Source organism: Chrysoperla carnea, chromosome 2 (assembly GCF_905475395.1).
Source record: "Chrysoperla carnea chromosome 2, inChrCarn1.1, whole genome shotgun sequence".
Taxonomy (NCBI): Eukaryota; Metazoa; Arthropoda; class Insecta; order Neuroptera; family Chrysopidae; genus Chrysoperla; species Chrysoperla carnea.
In genome coordinates this window covers 2944197-2961792 of record NC_058338.1, presented here as the reverse complement: position 1 = coordinate 2961792, position 17596 = coordinate 2944197, and the positions used below count along the sequence as shown (strand labels likewise).

At 30.9% G+C, this 17596-nt stretch overlaps 4 protein-coding genes across 4 annotated transcripts; 1 reads left to right on the top strand and 3 right to left on the bottom strand.

The window, feature by feature from the left end:
• Positions 1–5493: 5493 nt before the first annotated feature.
• On the bottom strand, positions 5494–8414 carry LOC123292244 (proteasome subunit alpha type-3). The gene is made up of 5 exons (XM_044872820.1): positions 8271–8414; positions 7996–8197; positions 6538–6788; positions 5822–5934; positions 5494–5751 (listed from the first exon to the last, which is right to left on the bottom strand). Exons 1-5 carry the CDS (start codon positions 8289–8291, stop codon positions 5574–5576), a joined length of 765 nt encoding a protein of 254 aa, XP_044728755.1. The 5' UTR covers positions 8292–8414; the 3' UTR covers positions 5494–5573.
• A 1109-nt stretch (positions 8415–9523) lies between these two features.
• LOC123293797 lies at positions 9524–10518 on the bottom strand. Its single transcript, XM_044874708.1, has 4 exons — positions 10297–10518; positions 9955–10130; positions 9691–9762; positions 9524–9626 (listed from the first exon to the last, which is right to left on the bottom strand). Exons 1-4 carry the CDS (start codon positions 10449–10451, stop codon positions 9532–9534), a joined length of 498 nt encoding a protein of 165 aa, XP_044730643.1. The 5' UTR covers positions 10452–10518; the 3' UTR covers positions 9524–9531.
• Positions 10519–11718: 1200 nt separating this feature from the next.
• On the top strand, positions 11719–13363 carry LOC123294195. The gene is made up of 3 exons (XM_044875304.1): positions 11719–11836; positions 12095–12346; positions 13011–13363. Exons 1-3 carry the CDS (start codon positions 11719–11721, stop codon positions 13361–13363), a joined length of 723 nt encoding a protein of 240 aa, XP_044731239.1.
• A 728-nt stretch (positions 13364–14091) lies between these two features.
• Positions 14092–17500, bottom strand: LOC123292293 (ubiquitin-conjugating enzyme E2 J2). The gene is made up of 4 exons (XM_044872887.1): positions 17173–17500; positions 16113–16347; positions 15128–15265; positions 14092–14303 (listed from the first exon to the last, which is right to left on the bottom strand). The coding sequence occupies exons 1-4, from the start codon at positions 17292–17294 to the stop codon at positions 14118–14120; spliced, it is 681 nt and encodes a 226-aa protein (XP_044728822.1). The 5' UTR covers positions 17295–17500; the 3' UTR covers positions 14092–14117.
• Between the last annotated feature and the right edge of the window lie 96 nt (positions 17501–17596).

Here is a 17596-nt window from a genome sequence, read left to right as displayed (position 1 = left end):
ATTTGCTGTCAAATAAAGTAATATTTTATTGAAATTTGATACACAATTATTAATTATTATTAATATTATAATATGTAGTAGTTAGTTAGCTTAGCATGTGCTATGTTTTATTATATTTAGTACAGAATGTCCTTCTAACTCTCTCTTTTAAGTTTGACCACAGTTTCTTTTATCTTATACAGTTTTCATATTTTTTGGCAAAAAATGGAAAGATCATAAATAAGTTTTATAACAAAGCTGTTTTTATTTTTTCATAATAATTTTAAAGTTACAGGCAGTTGTTGCTCTCAATTTACCGTGTCATTCAATTTACGTTTACTGTGTTTGTTAGGGCAATTAAGTAAGTATCCTTTTTTTACATTGAAGACGAAAGATTGTGCTTTATTTATTAGTATTTAAAGTGAATATTTCTATTAATATAATTAAATATTTGTGATTCATATTTGGTGTTAAAAAAAGTTAACTTTTTTTCATTAAATTTATCAAACTCAAAGCTTTTTTGTTTATGTGTCCCTTTTTGCCCGGTAAAATTTTTTGTAACAGGGTAAAGTTTAAGTATTCTATAACATGTTTATGAAAAAAAAATCGTGCTTGAACTTGCGCCTTTTCTTTTAAGACTAAAATAAGGATAGAGATTAAGATAGCTTAAGTCAAAAGTCAAAAAAGGAGCAAGCGGTTTTCCAGTGAAAATTTGTAACTTATAATTCCAAAATCACCTTACGTGAAAACAAAAGCGAGCATAGATAAGAAGAAAAAAGCTCATTTTTAAATCAAGAAGAAAATGAAATAAGTAAGTTTGAAACAAATATGACTAAAAAAAGGTTTTTTTTTATTATTGCCAAACAAAAGATACTTTTGATTCTAAGCATCTAAATAGTCTTTTGAATTAATTTTGAGCATATAATCCCTTCATTTTATTTTATCTGGAAATTTGATATAAATACTCCACTGCGCTTAAATCGGGGTCCAGAAAGATACAGTGACATTCTGTACTGATAATAATAACATGAGTCTTGTTGATGAGAACTTTTCTACAATAAACTAACTATACACCACTAGTAATTATAAAATATGATATCTGTCTTGACTTTATCATCCCTCATAGTTCATAGCTAACCTAACCTAACTGGTAGGCTACTAGGCTATGGTTATGGCCACTACGACTCTAACATCATACCTAGTCTATTTAGTACAGTCAAACATGTACAAAAAGTTGGCTAATAAAGGAAAATCAAATAAACCACTCGCTTTTTACTAAAACCTGGTGAAATGTGTTTCTTAAGTGTCCACCATAAGTTAGTTCTAAGTAATAGTTAACTAAATAAATTATTTAATAGGCAACTTGTGTTGCGTTTATGTTGTACATATACGTACATAAGAAATGCCATGAAAAACACCATTTTTATACATGTATAGCATATAAGTAAAACAAGTTGCCTATTAATTAATTTTTTTCCCCATTTTTTTTTAAAAAGCTGCTCTTTTGTGAAAACTTCCGATCAAACTTTTCAAACGTCAGTCTTTTAAATGGAATAAGCTATGTTTTTTATTTCCTTTTTTTCAATATTTGTGCTAAAAATACTTTCAAACTAGTGTAAAATCGCAAAAAATTACAAAAGTAACTTCATTCTAAACTTTCAAATAACCATGCGTTACAAAAGTAGTAAACCAATAAATATATCTACGAAACATTTTTGTCTCTGCTCTTTTTTTAATTATTAAAACCATTAATTTTCGAACGAGTTGTCCAGCCTAAGGCATCTCATTGTGTGTATACATAATATTATAATTCATAATTATTAATTTTAATATTTAATTAATAAAATAAATCAGATCAGATATCAATATATATATACTCTTAATAATAAACAGAATTGATATAAATCACAATTCCGATCATATATTGTTTGTAATTTGGTACGTTTTGATTAGGCTTTAATAAAGGCCAAGCAGAATATACGTATACACACACACACCCACATTTACTGGAAATACAGGGTTAGTAACAATTATTACCAATAGTTTATTTGCTTGCTAATAAATAACATAAATTGTTTATTAAGAGGAGTATTTATTCCAAATTTCCGGACAAAAGTCAGAAAAACTCAACTCTTTTGTTTTGCATTGAAATTTGTTTTTAAATAGTACTGATTCAAATGCGAAATTTCGAATTCCATTTAAGTGCAATTTTACGGCCACAGGCTCTAGGACTAATAATTAAGTGGTACTAAAAAAACTATTCAATTATAATTTTAAAAGTTTAAAAAGGTGGAAAATACCTTTAAAAAACATTGAAGAAAGCTTCTTGTGCGTTTTAAAATTTGGATAATTAGAACGCAGTTAGTTTTGTTTAAGATAGAAATAGGTATGAATATTAAGTTTTGTATTTAATTGAATATGTTTATGTAATTCATTCCACGTATCATTTAAAACAAACATGAGAACATTATTTCATTCAAATCTGTTAGAAATCTATCTTAGATACGTAATATTTTCATGAAAGTGTTCAGGGTGAATTCATTGAATTTACTAAATCCATTACAAAGTGGTTAACGATTCGATAATAATCATGATAATACTATTTCTAATTTTTATGTGACACAAGCTTTCAACTAGTCAGCTAGGCAATTTGTATGACGTAAATGTAATAACATGCTATAAAAATATCGTAAAAGCATTAAAAACCAAAATTTTTTTATGTTTTCATTTTGGAAAGCGCCTCAATCACCGATTTATTTTTGTACAATTAACATTATTGTGAGTTCTTTTGTAAGGTAGTTCTCCAAAACTGTGTTTATTGTGATCAAGGAACTTTGAATGGCAGATATTTCAAAACTAGAAAACTATTTTTTACAAACGATACTATTCCTAATTTGTATGTGATACAATCTTTCAACTAGTCAACTAGGCAATTTGTATGACGTAAATGTAATAAAATGCTATAAAAATATCGTAAAAGCGTTAAAAACCAAAATTTTTTATGTTTTCTTTTTGGAAAGCGTCTCAATCACCGATTGAGTTTTTGTACAATTAACTTGATTGTGAGTTCTTTCGTAAAGTAGTTCTCCAAAACTGTGTTTATTGTGATCAAGGAACTTTGAATGGCAGATATTTCAAAACTATAAAACTATTTTTAAAACTATGTTCTCCTAATATAGACAATTTCAGCAAAATTTTTGTTTTTTAACTAACTAATTTTCCACGAAATTTATTGTAGTTGTTTTTATCCACGTGTGCAGAATTTCGAACGGTTCGAACTAGTTATTATTATTCTCTATATCTAAAAAAACAGCCTGTACACTCTTATGTATGCTTCACGTATAAAATGTTATCTAATCGTCTTAAAATTTTCAAACAAAATAAATATTAACAAACTAATTCAATTTATATTCGATGTGTACGCGAATGACTGCTACCAAAAGATTGATTCGTATGCGTATAGAAAAGGCTCCAACGTTTTTCATGAAATTTAATATGCAGGGTATTTTTGAGGCGAAAAATCGATCTAACTAGGTTTCATTTTATGAACGGTAGTTTTATCTGGGAAACTTTAATCTCGAAATAACGAGCAATGCTCGGACATTCTCGGTACTTCTTTTATTAATTGATAACAATATTTTTAATCCTAATGACAGAAAAAGAAATACATATACTTTTTTTTGTAAGATTTCCGTCAAAATAATGAAATGACATTTAATTTATGAAAACAGAGTGATATGCTTTCAACAAAATTATGATGAGTTCAAACACATGTCTTGCATATAGTACATACACTATTTTATTAATTATTATTATACTACTTTTAATAATGATAACTATATACGAACGGACGGAGCTTGAATGAGCGTGCGTTTGTGTTTGAGACCAAGACATAATAAATAAAGATTATTATTACTTTTGTGATAATAAAAATGACACTAAACCGATTTTAATTTTTTATTTATTTATACTTTGATACAATACCCATCATTCAGGTTGTTTGTTAGACGGGTCTCTAGATCGTAAAAAAGGTCGGGATTCTGATCTGGACTCACACAAACTCACATGAATTGTTAAGACGATTGATGCTGGCTATGAGCGACACATTAGGTTTTCATCTAGCAGAAAAAAATAGAACTATGTGCAGCGTCAAATTTAAAAGATGTAACTTCATGATGACAATTGACGCTGGCTTTGAGCGTCAAATTAGGAATCCACCTACCAGAAAAAAATAGAAGTATATCCAGCGTCAAATTGTACAAAAAACCGACAAAAAATTTTACTAATTCATAATTTCATTTTATAATCAGACACATAATCGGAATTCAGAGTATTCCCAACCCAATTTTCGGCCTAGGAACTGATTTATTACTGCCTCTGTTCCGCTGCTTGGCTAAAAAAAATAACTATTTTTAACTCCTTCTGTTGGTGGTAGCTACAAAAGTCTATTGTTCTCAAATAACTTTATTGTTATTACTATGTTCTTAGAATCGAATATATGTGATGATATTTATTAAAGAAAATTATATACCGAGTGTCAAAGAAAGTCTGGAACATGCCAAGAACACACAAATTACTTTCTGGTTTCAAAAAATGGCATATTATCTCTTGTGAAAATAAATCTGAATATTTAGTTTGAAATTCAGAAAAAGAATATGTGAAGTAAAACTATCTCTGAAAAAGTGTGAAAATATCAAATAAAAATTATTAATCAATCGTTTAATGACAGAATGATAATAGATTGGGATTCTTTCAGAAGAAATATTCTGAGTTGTCCTAGAAGACTATTTCTGAATCAGAGATTTTATGAAAATTTATTTAGCAAAATAAGTATGAGTAAGACTTGTTCTGAATTAATCCACAAAATTTAAAACATTTTACATCTTCGAAAAACTAATTACTGTAGAGTTTACTTTATAGTTGAAAAATGAATTTAAATTTCAAACTCTAATTTTCGAAAATATGGCTTATAAAAGAACGAAAATTAGAATCGATAAACTTTTTTAAAATAAAGATATTTTTATGGTTGAAATACGAACTAAGAAAAAACAAAATCAACTAAATAACGTAATCTGACATCTAGTACTAAATGAAAGAAACAACAAAATGGACGTAATTTTGTTTGTACATAAACCTGGCTTATTGGTTGTACTATATCATTAGTTCTAGCACTCGATACTAGATGGTTCTGTTTTGTAAGTCTAAGGTATTTCATCAACTGACAGCAATTTATTTTGTGGGCGCACGGGTTTTCTAGACAGTTACCTACTCGCCCAATCGTTCATTCGGCCATGAGTATAAACTAGCAACGCAATTTTATAGGTCCATTGAGAGAGAAGTTTTGTATTTTAAAAAGATTTAAAGCACGGCTTTGACAACATTCCTCTTAGTTTTCCAGGTGTTCTGAAAGATCTACAAGATACATTTGTAATTGTGGGCTAATAACAGGATAATAAGGATAAGGGGTTATTATAAAGGGTTTAAATAATTTTATAATTTTTTTTTAAATTTTGTCATAAAAATTGTGTTTATTTATTTTAATCCGTAATTATTCAAAAAAGTGTAATTAAATTGTGAACTTATATCAAAAACATTTACATATCCTCCGTATCAGAATCGGAATCATCTTCCATAGCAGCTTTGGCAGATTTTTCAGCTTCTTGGAATAATAATTCTGGAACACGTTCATGTTTACCTTTTGTTTCTTTACATACCCATGACATTTCTAATTCAAAATTTTTATCTTTGAGTTCATCATGAACTAAATATATTCTAAAAAGAAAAAAAAATACAAAATTATTATTAAATTGAAACAATTGAAATTCCTCCTGGAATAACTTACATTCGTGCTGCTTCTTTGATCAATTCTCGACAATTCATTTTAGATAATTTTAACTTTTCAATTTCAGTTTTTGCTGCTTGTTTCGCCTTACCAATAGCACATCCATGATAGCCCTAAATTAAATCATTTATTTAAAAAAAAAAAAATACAAGTCATACAAGTCAAGAAAAAGAATGAAGAAAACGCGATTTTTTCGAGATAAACCATGTTTTTTCGTAAAGTTTCAATCGAATTTAACTTCAACTAGTCTCATATTATAAATATTATCGAAGATAATAAATGAGAACTCTAGGATATTTCGAAATAAATTTCGATTTTTGCCCCAATTTCCTAGATCAGTTTTTAGTATTTTTAAAATATGTATTTTCGACTACCAAGTAGGCATCATCAGTAAGAATTAGCTAGTGATTACTCTTATTATGAATGTTACTCTTTGCTAATTTGGTGGCGGACTGCACAACGATACTTTCGTGTGTCTACAATTTATACTGTTCACAGTATCTGTCAAATTGTAGTATCTGTCAAAGTGCATTCCGCCACCAAATTAGCAAAGAGTAACATTCATAATAAGAGTAATCACTAGCTAATTCTTACTGATGATGACTACTTGGTAGTCGAAAATACGTATTTTAAAAATACAAAAAACTGATCTAGGAAATTGGGACAAAAATCGAAATTTATTTATTAAAAGCTTGTTGAATACGGTAAATACTTACATATGAAACACCAGATGGTTCCATCATATATAATATAGGTCCATCATCTTCACAGGTACCTAGCACAACACTACATCCATATGGTCGTACAGCACTGTACAAGGTGTACGCATGCATGTACATACTAACACGATCGTTTAAATACTTTACTGGTATACTAACACCATATTGTGAACGATAATTCGAGGCTTCTTTTCGTGCAATATCAACGATTTGTCGTGCATCAGATATTAAACCAGAAACAGCCATACCTAACATCATCATCAAAATACATAAAAATTTAGTATTAATCGAGGTAATAAAAATCGAAAAATTATCCAAAAGGTCCACAATCAGGCCAGGTGCAAACAGTTCGTATGGGAGTATGTAAAAAAAAAAAAAAACAAGTGAAATTTTAAAAACAATCCCGATAACTTTTTCGGGTCCGGAATTCTAAATTCGCATCGTCATAGGAACAGTTTATGGCCGATCCCGTAAAAAATATGAGCTATACTATTAAATTTCAATTTTAAATGCCTCATTTTTTTCAAATACAGTAGAACTTCGATAACTCAGACCTCTCAGTAAGTCCGTAATCCCCTAAGTCGTAGTTTTTAAAATATAATGACCTGAAAATCGCTCATTTCTAAAACAAAATTTTAGCAATTTAATTCTCTGTAAAGAAGTTGTGAAGCCGACGAGCTCGCCAGAAATGGCACGATGCTGCCGGATACAAGCATCAATAAATACCCGGGAGTTCCATTTGCGAACTGCAAGTTACTCCTGAAAGAAGATATTCGGAAAAAGGTCAATCTTAGATGGAGGGAAGAACGTACTTGTAGTACTACAAGACAGATATGGTCTGAGTACAATCGCTCCGAAGTTCTTATATCACTTCCAAGGGCCTCTGTTCGCAAAGTTGTTGCGGCTATCACAGGAAACTGGCTTGGCGGCAAGCATGCTGAACGCTTAGGCCTGGCAGTGTATCAAGACTACTACAGGAGCTGTCACAGTGGTGACGAGGAGGAGACAATGTCTCATCTTCTCTGTCACTGCCCAGCTCTTGTCATGAGGAGATGGACTTACTTCAGCCAGCCTCTCTTTAACGACCTCTCCGACCTAAAGTCAGTCGACGTCAAAGCCCTCCTGATGTTCTTAATCAGCTTCAAATGATTCATGGAGTAGTGGCCGGGGATGGGCCAACCCATTTACGGTATCACAACGGACCCTATGGTCTAAGTGTATCCCACCCCAGGACAGCCACTCTAACCTAACCTAATCTTCTGTAATTGAAATATTTAGTCGAAAACTCATTAATTCGAAATTTTTTGCATTTCCCTTGACGTTCGAGTTATTGAGGTTTTACTGTATATGAAAAATGTTTTTCAAAAACTTTTCGTCTATTTCTAAAATAAATCTACCGGCTGATATTATTTAATCTGGGCAAGATTTTAAAGGCAAAATACAATTTTTACTAACCTATATGTTGATCAACATTAAATATACGTTGATTTGTACCCGGTTCATACAATTTTGATGTGACTAATTTTTCACATGCAAATACAACACCATCCGATCCACGTAAACCAATAACTGTGCTACTATTTTCAACAGCTTTTCCAGCATATTCAACTTGAAATACACGACCATCGGGTGAAAATTGTGATGCCGACAAATCGTACTACAAGATAAACATCAAATATTAAAATTCAAATTTATAATCATAATTTATTGTAAATTATATATTTACGTACCCCAGTACCAATGGAACTCATTTTTCAATTATTTTTTCGATCTAATTTTACAATAAATATACAAAAAGAAATTCTTAAACTTTTGTCAAAAACTTTTGGTGTTTTAAATTGATGATTGTAATGACAATGCTATTTGAGTAATATAAAAACTAACCTCAAATATCATTTTTAACAGTTAATGTTTGATATTTAGTGACATCTATCTGTGATAAAAACAAACATTTGAGGCGGATTATTTAAAATATCCAAGAATTATCGATGTTTATTAGTTTAAAAGATTCTAAAAAAATTGCGAAATTATCTTCCCAACCGTATTTAACTCCGAGAAGACCAACTTTTTAACCAACTTCAAACAAAAACGGAGGAGGTTATCAATTCGACTGTATTTTTTTTTTGTTACCTCAGAACTTTTGACTGGGTGAACCGATTTTGATGATTCTTTATCTATTTGAAAGCTAGTGCTTCCCGTGTAGTCCCATTTCATTTTGATTGAGTTCTTATAACGACATCCATGAGAAAATCATAAAAGTCTTAAATTTGCATTAAGTATGCACGACAAGAGTTAAGTATGCACAATAACTCAAAATCACGCCAACCGATTTCGATGATTCTTTTTTTAGTGATAAATTAGTTAGTGCACTTTAAGTTCACTAAAAATCACAAAATAAAAAAAACTTTTAACAAAAAGAAAACCGACTTCAAAAGAAAAACTTTTCCAAAACAAATTAATATGCACTAAAAAGTAAAAAAATAACGATAATATAATGTAGTTAAAATTATTGTTATTTTTGGAGTCGGTGTCAGCCAAGCTTATGTAGCAAACAGTTCTGTCAGAGTTGTTTCCTTGGCTGACAGCGACTCCAAAAATAACAATAATTTTAACTAAATTATATTATCGTTATTTTTTTACTTTTTAGTGCATATTAATTTGTTTTGGCCGACTTCAAAAGTTTTTCTTTTGAAGTCGGTTTTCTTTTTCTTAAAAGTTTTTTATACTGCAATTTTATAAACTAAATGGGTGCAATCAGTCTAAGTTAGCGATTAGTAACTTTTTAATCAAAAAGTGCTGAATATTTAGTGTCAATTTAGTATTTAGAGTCCATAATAAATCATTATTGTAAATATTTTTTGCATTTTTTTTATTTTTAAAAAATTTTTAAGAACATAAACAAAATAAAGATTTATTAATTATATTAATAGAAAAAAACCATAGAAAATTTTATTAATTCCCATCATTTCATTTATTTTTTAAGGTAAAGCTTCACCATAACGGAGTTGAATGGCCTCCAGGTGGCATTTTACCATGTTGATGTGACTTATCTTTGTCGTAACCTTCACCGGTTAACGGATTTCCATCTGTGAAAAACAAAAAGTATAAAATTTCACAAGTTTTATCAATTCTTACAATATAAAAGCTTACCAGTTTTTTTCCCATAAAAATGTGCTTTTTCTATTGTTTCGGGTATAGTATTATCTGAACTGTTTCCCCTAACTTGAAAATTCAAATTATGATTAATACAAATAGCGCATTGCGGAGTACCTAAGTAACATTGATTTTCATATTTCGACAGTGTCATTTAATAGCCGCCATGTTATTACGTCATACGGCTGTGTTTTCATCAAATTACGCGCGAAATTTGAAAAGGTAAAATTTAAATTTGTAGTGTATGTAAAAATTACGTACATGTAACAGTAGAATTCTTTCTAGGAGATGGTTGTGGGGTGTCATCACTATCACCGAAAATTCTGCTATGTGTATCTGCCATGCATGGATTATAAATGGAACGTTGTATATTATTTGATGAATGTTGACTATTTACAGGAGACGGTGTTGGTGTTATCGGTTCATCTGACTCCATTCTAAAAAAAGTTTCATTAAATGTAAGTCTCATAAAATTGAATATCATTGGCTTAAAAGGATCACGCGATTCACTCTCAATGACCATAAGCACTATTTACCTGATCGAAGCTGATTTGTAACTTAATTAGGGGCTGATTTGTAACTTAAACTTATATAGATACTTACTTTTGATCAGATAAAAAATCTCCATTTTCATTTTTCACTCCTATTGATATATCACTATCGTTTTTCTCAGAATTATTATCTGTTACATCCTTATTTTTGAATAGAATCACTTCCCCACTACCCTGTTCTGTATTATTTTGATTTTCAGTATTCATTTTGTGATTGATGAATTTTTTGAAGAAAATTAAAAATAAAATTAGTTATTTTAGTTTTGACAACTAAATATCTTGAAACATTTGAATTAATATTTGTAATTCAATATTTTATGTTGTCGCTAGGATAATTTTACAAGGAAATTTACAAAATTAAAAAAAAAAAACCGACAAATTTGGTTTCTTTAATCCCCGAACAATAAAAAGGGGCTGTTGTAAGTTTGACCACTATGTATGTGTGTCTGTGTGTCTGTCTGTGCATCATAGCGCCTAAACGGATGAACCGATTTTGATTTTTTGTTTAGTATGAAACGTAGTTTCATGGAAAGTGTTCTTAGCTATGTTTTAAGTCCGTTTTTAGGGTCCCGTACCCGAAAAAATATTGGCGATGATCTTCAAAATTGGCTTATAAAAGGCTTACTAAAAAAAGGGGTGTTGCTATGTATGTGTGTCTGTCTGTGCATCATAGCGCCTAAACGGATGAACCGATTTTGATTTTTTGTTTCGTATGAAAGGTAGTTTCATGGAAAGTGTTCTTAGCTATAGCTAACATATATGTTTGAAATCCGTTTGGGTGTCCGTTCGGGTACAGAACCCTAAAAAACATTGGCGATGATCTTCAAAATCGGCTTATAAAAGGCTTTAAGAAAAAGGTAATTTTTTCCAGATGGCACCATGGCCTAAACTGACTACGCCACCTAATTTGGCGCTCAAATTCCATAAACATAGAGAATGCGGACTGATAACAGCTGTACTGTAAATAAAAGCAGAAATTTATAAGAGAGACAAAGCTGCAGGCCTAGCTTTTATGCTGCAGGCCTAGAGAAAAGAGACAGGTATTGGCCACACGATCGCTTTTTCTCTCTTTAGAGTGTGGACAATTTCTTGATGATATTGCTTAATCCATCAGAGAATATATCGGTAAAATCCATTCTCTATGTCTATGTCAAATTGAGAGTCAAGCGTGAGCATGAAAATACACCGTTATCAATTCTGGCGCGAAGGACAAATAAAAAATAATCTTGGAATAATGCCTATATTATTTTTTATAATTTGTTTATATAATAACCATAACTCTAGCAAAATGACGGATAGTTTTGTCAAAATTTCTTGTAAAATGTATTTTCTAATTTGAATAAATTTTCTACTCGTTGCATTATTTTCAAATATCTTCTAACATGGAAATCTATCAAGTTGAAAGTTTATTCTACATGGAATATAAAATCACTTTTTAATCAATAAAAAAAAAACTCTTAGAAAAAAAACTGCAATGCTTTACGTAGAAGTTTTACCAGCAATTACAAATGAAAGTTTAACAGCTGGAATTTGTAAAGCATTATTAGAATATTATGTATACTTAGAAAATCCTTCCAGCTATTATATCGAAAGTAGGTAAACATAATTTTTCTAAAACTTTCTAAGTGTATCAACACGATTCTGCTAAAGTTTTCCCTTTCCCCAGGGAAAGTTAAATTTTCATAAAATCTCTAATTCTAGAAGAGTTCAAAAATTGTAATAACGCAGTCTTCAAACAGCTTAATAAGTTTTACATAGATCATTTCCAGAATTTTTTAGACTTACTCATTCTTCTAGAATTCGAAGTCAACAAAAATTCATCGTTATAATAAAACTATATTTCAAATTAGAAAAATTAAAGTATCCAGAAGATATCCAAGTGTATTCAAGTACTCGTAGAGATCGCAGGACATCGTTCAGAAGTAAAACAATAATTAATGAATTTGCAGATGTAAATCAACCAGGTCCTAGTGGCATGAGTGCAAGTGGTCGAGGACACGTCGAAGAGGCAGATTGGATGGATAAATTATTTAGTGTCAAAAAAAAGAAAATTGTTCGACCAACAAAACTGGATGATCGACAGCCTAGTACCATTTCGAAAAGTAATCGCATGTACAATATAATATAATTAGGTCATCCTCGTGAAAATTTTGGTTCATTTTCTATAAGACTAGAAAAGATTTTCGAAAACAATAAACCAAATAAATGGCGGTCGAAAGGCCACCATAATTTCGTTGTTTTTTTAACTCCCGAACTAAAAAAATGGGTGTTATAAGTTTGACAGCTATCTGTGTGTATCTATCTGTCTGTCTGTGACATCAAAGCGCCTAAACGGATGAACCACTTTGGATTTTTTTGTTTCATATGAAAGGTAATTTAATGGAGAGTGTTCTTGGCTACGTTTCAAGTGCGAGGTTAGGGGTCCATACCCGAAACAACTGAAAAAAGAGCTCTTCAAATCGGTTCAGTTTGTAAAAGGCTTTAAGGAAAAAGATAGTTTAATGGAGAGTCTTCTTAGATATGTTTCAAGAGCGGGCTTAGAGTTCCGTACCAGATTTGCCGGAGTTTTTTTAAATTTTGTAAATTTCACTTATTTAAACACTTTCCATACAGGGTATTTCAACAATTAAACTCAATTTGCCAATTATTATTTTCATTTTAATAGAATATTTATTCTTCAGTGGAAATTTCGCTCAGTTTACGCAACGCCTGCATGGCGTATTTTTTTCTATATGTCTAATTAAATTCATTTCCATAATATTATAGAAAAACATATGTCGTCTGTGTTGCGGATAAAACAGAGAGTAAGTTCACGGAAATCGTCACGTGCATGGGGAGAAGATAGCCGTGAACAGTTTTTAACCAAATTAACAAAAGAAAGTTCAGAACATCGTAAAAAAGATTATTTAAAAAAAACAATTGGAAAACATGATACAGAAGTTATGGGAATACAGATTGTACCATTAATCGTTCCAAATTCATCCAATGAAATCAATAATCGAGAAATAACGATTGAAACAACCAAACCTAAAATTAATATTCAAGAGCCATTAAAACCAAAACAATTTGATCCTAAAACAACTATTAAAGTAGTCGAACGAAAGAAAATTGGAAATTAAATTGTGGAAAATTATGGAAAAGTGATATCTCTATTTTGATTCCTGTAAATTAAGTATTCCATTAGATTTTTATTTAAATAAACAAAATTATTACGAAGCGTTTTCAAAAATTTTTCTCTGATCTGAAATGTATACGGGATGGGGCATTTTTAACCCCCGAACTAAAAAAAGGGTTGTTATAAGTTTGACCGCTATGTGTGTGTGCCTGTCTATGCCTAAACGCATAAACCGATTTTGATTTTTTTGTTTCGTTTGATCGGTAATTTAATGGAGTGTTCTTAGCTATGTTTCAAATGCGAGTTTTGGGTTCCATACCCAGAAAAACTAACAAAAATCGGGGAACCTGATGTCTTAAAATGCTCGTAAACTATCACATAAACAATCAAAATAAATCACTTAATTAGCCCTTGATTGTGATTGCAGCTGCAGCTGCAGTACACGCAGGGACGCATCATAGACAACGCTTGCATTAAATTTCATAATAGCATTATACTTACTTAAGCGTCGAACGCAGTGTGACAGCTGCAGCATAACTGATTAAGCATTCGTCCTTCTTTTAGAGAGATCTGGTTTTTCGATCCGTTATTTTGCGAAATTCGATTCTTTCGAGGACAAAAGCCTATTAATTAACCTTCCCGCAACTTTCTGGATTAACAATAAATGAAATAAATACACAAAACAGTAAATATTTTTTTATTAAATATTTTAAAATAATATTAAATTTTCTTTTTTCTTTTTAATTACATTTGTTATGTTAATCTGTTCCCAAACTTCTAATCACATATTTAACCGTGTAAGCAAATGCAGCAAAACCTATGATCACACATAGATTTGTGATTGCTGCCTGAAATGAACTTTGCTCTGTATTGCCTTGTGTTATTTGCTCTTGACAATTATTTCGTTCAGCTGCTTCCATAGCATTTCTTTTTAATATTTCATTCTACAAATATAACAACAAAATTAAATAAAATATCATGGTTAGTTTAGGTTAGAGTGGCTGTCCTGGAGTAGGACACACTTAGACCATAGGGTCCGTTGTGATACCGTAAGTGGGTTGGCCCATCCCCGGCCCCTACTCCATGAACCATTTGGAGCTGTTTAAGAACAGTAGGAGGGCTTTGACGTCGACTGACTTTAGGTCGGAGAGATCGTCAAAGAGAGGCTGGCTCAAGTAAGTACATCTTCTCATGACAAGAGCTGGGCAGTGACAGAGAAGATGAGGCATTGTCTCCTCCTCGTCATCACTGTGGCAGCTCCTGCAGTAGTCGTGATACACTGCCAGGCCTAAACGTTCGGCATGCTTGCCACCCAGCCAGTGTCCTGTGATAGCCGCAACAAATTTGCGAACAGAGGCCCTTGGAAGTGATATGAGAACTTCGGAACGCCTGTGATTGTACTCAGACCATATCTATCTTGTAGTACCACAAGTACGTTCTTCCCTCCATCTAAGATTGGCCTTTTTCAGAATATCCTTTTTCAGGAGTAACTTGCAGTTCGCAAATGTAACTCCCGGGTATTTATTGATGCTTGTGTCCGGCAGCAAAATATCATGGTAATAAAAAAAAAATTAATGCATCTTTGAAAAGTTTAGTAGGTTTAAAAAGTTAAACTTTCAGGGGTATACCTAACCTCCTTTTTTGGGGGGTTTTAATCAGTTTTTTTTTTTAAATTACAAAAACATTATGTATCAAACAAACAAAAAAATTTGACATTTAGATTCCGAAATGAAACCCTAAATTGATTGGAGTATAAAAGTGTGTTTACCTGTATTTGGGTAACTGATTCTGGAAATAATTCACAAAACACTTTATCATTTAAATTAAAATCTAATGACTGAATGGCAAATTGTCGTTTTTCAAAATCCGATGTTTCAATGCTACCTAACGTTGGACTCTTCTCCGTCTAAAATTAAAAATTATTTATAATTAATTACAAATTATATCAACTTCGAAATTATTAATATATACAGCTAGTGTTCCAAAAACATTTCTAATTAACCCGATGATCTTAAGTCGAAATAAGTAATAAACCTCGAAATCAAAAGGAATATGCTGAATTTTTGTACAAACCTTTATTTTGATGGTACAAATGTTGTCTTAAAAGTCACTTATTCAAGGTCAGGGGTCTCGAAAATCAGTTTTTGGTGAATATCTCGTTTCTTTTGCCTTCAACCGTGTCAACAGTTATTATAAAAGTTGTAGAGGATAAAATTTTCTACAAATTTGCCTGAAACTTTTTTTTGTAAGTTGAACCGTTTTTGAAATAGAGGGCGCAGAAGGAGTTGCACTCAGCTGCATGTACTTCAGCTCTGAAGCCTGTATTTCAAAAACAGTTCAACTTACAAGAAAAAGTTTCAAACAAAATTTGTAGAAAATTTTAACTTGTACAACTTTTATAATAAATGTTAATACAATTGAAGGCAGAAGAAACGTGATATTTACAAAAAAACTGATTTTCGAGACCTTTGACCTTGAATATCTAACGACGCGCACGTGTGATCACATTTATACTACCAAAATAAAGGTTTATACAAAAATCCAGCTTATTCCATTAAATTCCGGGATGAAACCTTAAGATGATTGGAGTAAAAGACTACTCTAGAATATTAATTAAAATCTAGCTAGAGTGCCCCCTTCATACTTTGCGTAGAGCAACTTGTATGCTGTATACATTAATCACGACTCTAGCTAGATCATTCTTTACGTTTGATTGGGTGGTATTTGCATAAAAAACATAAAATAATAATTACCATAAAACTAAGTAATCCAGTTAAAATAGTAGAAACACTCCAAGCTGGATTCCATGTATCTGGATGAAAATCTGATATACTTAAACATAATCGTGTATTCGTTTTAAATCGTCCACTTGGTGTTATCATATATATTGATGGTGGTTTAAATGGAAATTCTCTAGGAAATACTAATTTACCATGATAGAGACCACCTTCATATGGTGTATTCTCTGGACCGTGTACTACATAATGCCTAACAAAAAAGAAAATATATATATTGATTGAAAAATTGACTCCACTTTACAGGAGGTAAAAACTCTTATTAAGCTTTATTTAAGATTAGTGGGAAAATTAGGCACAATAGACGGACAACTCGAAGATAAATATCAATTTTCAACTTTCTATTTCGTGTAGATTCGAAGAACACTTCTGGAAACTTTTGCAGTATGGGGGACAGAAATTTTATTGCATTTTTGAAATCGAGGTATTCTCAAACGTAAAGTACCAAAATTTTGAGGGAATGCCGAAGAGGTAATATTTTTATACCCTAAAATCTTTCGCTAAACACTTCGTATTTTCACCAATAACACGGAAAGTAATGACTTTTCGAAATATTAAATGACATTTTTTACTTAGAATTCGTCCCTCTTTCGATTCCCGTTGTCCACCCATAAGAAGAGCTGGTTACAACTCCCTGGACAAAAAAAACACTACTCGACGTCATATAACTTTTGTTTCTTGGGTTTTTTCTATTTATCATCAAATTTTCAAGTCAATCGAAGCTATACGAAAGTATTTAGAGATTTAATCCTCGTTTACTTTAGTAATGGGCAGTATTAGGGAGTGTTAACCTTGGACGTAGGTTTCTAATTTGACAGCTCTTAGACAAACAAATACCAGAAAATTGAAATGTTTGACACGATGTCAATACCTCGAAATTATAAAATCCATAAGAATTTGAAATATAAATCGTTAAATTAAGCAACAAAACTATTCTAAATGTTCCATACTGCTTAATTAAAGTACTCGAATATTATGTTTTTAGGAAATTTGAAGGGATATAGAACATAATACATACCATTCTAGTATATTCGAAGGTACAGGTTCTGCAGTTATATATGGAATTGGATCTTTTTTAAGTCTTAAATAATCTTGTTTGAGTCGTGACGTTGCACTGTTTGGTTTTCGATTAGCCATCATTCACACACACACAAATCAATTCTTATTGATATAATAAATAAATCATTTACTAAATTAAATAATTCTTGTAAATAATAATAAAGATTTTTTTTGGGATAAAAATATTTTGGTTTATTTTGAATTATATGTTTTTTTATTTTTTTTTTAATAAATATCACATTTGTTACTATTTACTTTTGAAATGTACATTTTAATATTATTTATATTATTATTCTTTTTGACATGTCAAATAAAAATCTTTTACTTTCTCTACAGTTCCATGGACTTTAGTAATCAAAGATTGGACTGTTGTCAAATATTAA